Genomic DNA, 5,000 nt, shown 5'->3' with positions numbered 1-5,000 from the left:
TAGTGTACATAATAAACGATATGTGTATATATCAAACGGTTTGTTAAAGATGAAAAAGAAACCAATAACAATAGTAGTAATGATAATGCTAATGCTAGCTATGGCATTAATGATAGTAATGATAATAAAGATAATCATAAGAATAATGACATTGATAACAATGATAGATATTATTCTTATCAATATCATAAAATGATAACGATAGGAAAGGGACTTTTTTAAAAACTGGGATAACTGATGTAGCAAAAGAAGGAAAAAAAAAATCTCCGGATGTTAATATTTATCTAAATAAGTCGAAAACTCACAAGAGATGTTTAGTGTAATACCATAAAAACGTTTTTCATTCATTTCATTGTATTTGTGTATCACTTAGTATATATTATCTAATGCGCATCTAATAATAATGCAGATTAATAATGCATAAAAATGAAGCGAAGATATAACAAAAGCCGTATTTTAGAAATTCTTATGTTTTATTAAATCATCTCACTTTAGGCTGCTCAATCACTATCACGAAGAGGTGATAGAGTTAACCTTTTGATATAAAAGTGACGTTCAAATTCCGAATTATAAGATTATTTCAAAAGGTAAATGGAGCCAGGTAAAGATGCTTTTCTGGAGAGGTTATAAAGGTAACCTCCGGATCCACTGTTGAAGTCCCACTTCTTATTTCTGTCGTAAAGTCTTTTGAAAAAGAAGGAAGGGAGGAGGAAACACAGGTAGTGACTCTTAGTGTGTAAAAAAAAAAAAAAAAAAAGGAAAAAGAAGGATTTGGTATTCCCTATGTTGTTTATAACTAATTGTTGACTTTCACTAATACATTTCATCTCTAGCATTAAAAACTGGTATTGACTTTCAAAACACTCTCATTGCATAGTTAAACAGAGATGACTATTTTCTTGAATAGGTGCTTCAGGAACAAAGACATGCTTATCACATTCAATGTATTTGTTTGTCTCATTCGAAAAAGGATCCACCAATGGTCCATGGCTTATTTGATTAGCGTGACAGATTAACAATAAAATGAATAGCTACTGCTATCATAGTATCATGAAGACTGGTCTACTTACCCTTCCCAAATCTTGAAGTATACGAGGGATAATATAGAGAAGAAATTATGAAACAATATTTATTTGTGTACTTTATCTTCCAAACGGAAGATGCGCGAGATATGGCAGAAAGTATTTTTGTTATTCACATAGAATATGATATAACTATCGGCCGTATCTTCCTGTAACATGTCCGGAAGACACGCCGCCAACGGGGCCTCCAAAGGACCCCCCGGCAGCGCTGGAGCCTCCGAAAGAGCTTCCTGCGCCACTGACACCTCCGAAAGAGCTTCCTGCGCCACTGACACCTCCGAAAGAGCTTCCTACAGCGCCGCCACCTCCGATGAAACCTCCAGCTCCTCCGCCATGACCTCCGACAGCACCACCGGAGTAGCCGCCGCCAATAGCAGGGAGGACACCGTGTCCGACGAGGTGTCCAGCTTCAACTCGGCCGCCGCCGACTCCACCGAAGCCGCCTTGGCCTCCGCCTCCTCCGATAAAGCTGCCTCCTCCAATGCCTGCTCCTCCCCCTCCTCCTCCTCCAATAAAGTTTCCTCCTCCAACAAATCCTCCTGGTCCTCCTCCGGAAATGCCGCCTCCAATAGCTCCTCCGCGAGAACCATAACCTCCATCAGCCGTGGCTCCATACATCACTCCCAGCAGAATGGCTGCTTTTACCTGCAGGAAGTCAAAAGAAGGGTAGTGTTAAAGACAATATTAATTTGGCAATATATATAACTAATGATGATAGTAGAGACATTTTTTAATGGTAAGAGTAACTGTTCTTACTGTCATAAATTTTAATCCAACAATGTATGATAATAGAAAAAAAAAAGTTTGATGGTAAAAGTACCTGTTCTACCTGTCATAAATAATCTGATCTTGCGGAAGGAAAAGGAACTCAACTTTGATATTTAACGTAAAATAGTTCAAGAAAAAAGAAGAAAAGAAAAGAAAAATCTGCATTTTCTCAAATTAAATATTGATAAAAACCATTAAATAAAGATCTTATCATTATGATATCTTCTGTAACCTGTAACACGATGTACAAAACAAAGGATGCCTACCAGAGGACCCAGTGCCATTATGATTTTCCTTTGTTGCTGCAGTGGATACAGAAGGAAAGAAGTGCAATGCTACCCGTTTCCTGAAGAAATTTATACCTGCTTGACTACTCCTTCCACAAGGACACAGGAGATGCCATTTGCTCCAATCTATGACCTCTGTTTGAAAAGGATACTTTTTATTTATAAGGTGTCATGATGCGTTTTATCTTTCTTTTATATACTTCCTCCTGAATAGACGTATATACGCGCATACACACACACACACACACACACACACACACACACACACACACACACACACACACACACATATGTATATATATATATATATATATATATATATATATATTATATTTATATATATATTATATTTATATATATATTATATGTATATATATATTATATGTATATATATATTATACATATACATACATTATATGTACACACACATACACATATATATATATATTATATATATATATATATATATATATATAATATATATATATATATAATATATATATATATATATATATATACATACATATATACATATATATATACATATATACATATATATATATATATACATATATGTATATATAGAAGAAAGGTATGAGAAAGAACATCTAAACATGCAAGAGATGTATTTGACGCGTTTCGACGGATGTCTTTCTCAAAAATACATATCTTTCTTCTATATTTGTCGCTATGAATTTTGTTCATATTATATATATATATATATATATTATATATTATATATATATATATATATATATATATATATATATATATATGTGTGTGTGTGTGTGTGTGTGTATATATAATGTATATAAACATACATGTATACAGTATATACAGGGTATGTGTTTGAATATGCATACACACACACACACACACCCACACACACACACACACACACACACACACACATATATATATATAAGTATTCACACACCCTCATATGAGAAAAAATATATACATACAATGAAATATATACATATATATATTCACACACCCTATCAACATACTATATATATATATATATATATATATATATATATAATATATAATATATATATATATATATATATATATATATATATATATATATATATATATATATATATATATATGTACGTGTGTGTGTATGTATATATACACACATACGTATATCTATATTGATATATGTATATATACATATATATGTATATGTATATATATGTATTTATATGTATATATACATATATATTTATATGTATGTATATGTTTATTTATATTATTTGTTTTTTTTCTGTCTTTCTTCTAGGATTTTTTTATTTTTTTCAAATCTTACTTTATCTTGAAAAAATAACTGTTGCAGCAAAATGTTCCTCAAGATATCTCTATCTATCCAGTTAAGACAATAGCTGAAACGATTTCCATTCATGATACCCCTGAGATAATGCATCATTAATGCATTATACACATCCTCGATAATATACACTATTACTATGTGGAAATACGGTAGAGCATTAAACAAAAGCGCCTATATTTCAGGGATTCCGTGTTTTGAATATAACTTATCAAGTTATAAATTCTCTCTATCAGTTGGTTATTCGCTTTTCTGCATACGTTATAGCGGTAACCCACGGATCCACTGCTGAAGTCCCACTTCTTATTTCTGTCGTCAAGTCTCTTGAAAAAGAAGGAAGGGAAGAGGAAACACAGGTAGAGGACAATTCTTATGCGTTGTGGGTCTTAGCGTGTAGAAAAAAAAGATAAATAAAACGGGAAGGACTTGTATTTTTATGTAGTTATTATCCTATTGTTGACTATCACAATTCATCTCTATCATTAAAAACCTTGTGTTGCCTTTTAAAGCACTCTTCTTGTATTGTTAAACAGAGATGACTATGTTCTTGAAAAACATGCTTATCATATTTATGATATTTGTTTGTCTCATTCGAAGGAGGATCCACGAATGGCCCATGGCTCATTTGATTAGTTTGACAGATTTAAAAAAAAAAGAAAAAAAAAATCATGAAAAACGGATGAATAACTACTGCTACGATAATATGCTGATCATGAAGACTGGTCTCCTTACCCTTCCCAAATCTTAAAGAATACGAAGGATAATCTAGAGCAGAAATTATGAAACAATATTTATTTGTGTAGTTTATCTTCGAAACTGAAGGTGCGCTTGATATGGCAGGAATTAATTTTGGTCACATAAAATATGATATAACTATCGGCCGTATCTTCCTGTAACATGTCCGGAAGACACGCCGCCAACGGGGCCTCCAAAGGACCCCCCGGCAGCGCTGGAGCCTCCGAAAGAGCTTCCTGCGCCACTGACACCTCCGAAAGAGCCTCCTACTGAGCTTCCTCCTCCGATGAAACCTCCAGCTCCTCCGCCATGACCTCCGACAGCACCACCGGAGTAGCCGCCGCCAATATCAGGGAGGACACCGTGTCCAACAAGGTGTCCAGCTTCAACTCTGCCGCCGCCGACTCCACCGAAGCCGCCTTGGCCTCCGCCTCCTCCGACAAAGCTGCCTCCTCCAATGCCTGCTCCTCCTCCTCCTCCTCCGATAAAGTTTCCTCCTCCAACAAATCCTCCTGGTCCTCCTCCGGAAATGCCGCCTCCAATAGCTCCTCCGCGAGAACCATAACCTCCATCAGCCGCGGCTCCATACATCACTCCCAGCAGAACAGCTGCTTTTACCTACAGGGAATCAAAAGAAGGGGTGGTATTAGAGACAATATTAATTTGGCAATATATATAAAACTAATGATGATTGTAGAAACATTTTTTTTAATGGTAAGAATAATTGTTCTTACTACCATAAATCATATAATCATCCGGAACCAAAAGAAGGGGGACGGGTCCTCAACTTTGATC

The 5,000-nt window shown here is 34.8% G+C and overlaps 2 protein-coding genes across 2 annotated transcripts in view; both read right to left on the bottom strand.

Moving 5' to 3' along the window:
* Nucleotides 1–1,032: 1,032 nt before the first annotated feature.
* Nucleotides 1,033–2,167, bottom strand: LOC122255738 (uncharacterized). Its single transcript, XM_086554650.1, has 2 exons — nucleotides 2,117–2,167; nucleotides 1,033–1,727 (listed from the first exon to the last, which is right to left on the bottom strand). The coding sequence occupies exons 1-2, from the start codon at nucleotides 2,132–2,134 to the stop codon at nucleotides 1,215–1,217; spliced, it is 531 nt and encodes a 176-aa protein (XP_086410776.1). The 5' UTR covers nucleotides 2,135–2,167; the 3' UTR covers nucleotides 1,033–1,214.
* A 2,106-nt stretch (nucleotides 2,168–4,273) lies between these two features.
* The window catches only part of LOC122255734 (uncharacterized), a 928-nt gene continuing 201 nt past the window's right edge, over nucleotides 4,274–5,000 (bottom strand). The window contains exon 2 of the mRNA XM_043020006.2: nucleotides 4,274–4,823. Within this exon, the coding sequence (XP_042875940.2) occupies nucleotides 4,344–4,823 (480 nt within the window). The 3' untranslated portion in view covers nucleotides 4,274–4,343. The remainder of the gene's footprint in view (nucleotides 4,824–5,000) is intronic.

The sequence above is a fragment of the Penaeus japonicus genome, unplaced genomic scaffold (genome assembly GCF_977035675.1).
Source record: "Penaeus japonicus unplaced genomic scaffold, GWHDUDI00000001_assembly GWHDUDI00000030, whole genome shotgun sequence".
In the NCBI taxonomy this organism is placed as follows: Eukaryota; Metazoa; Arthropoda; class Malacostraca; order Decapoda; family Penaeidae; genus Penaeus; species Penaeus japonicus.
Note: the sequence above shows the minus strand (reverse complement) of the source record. Positions and strands in the feature narration are given on the sequence as shown.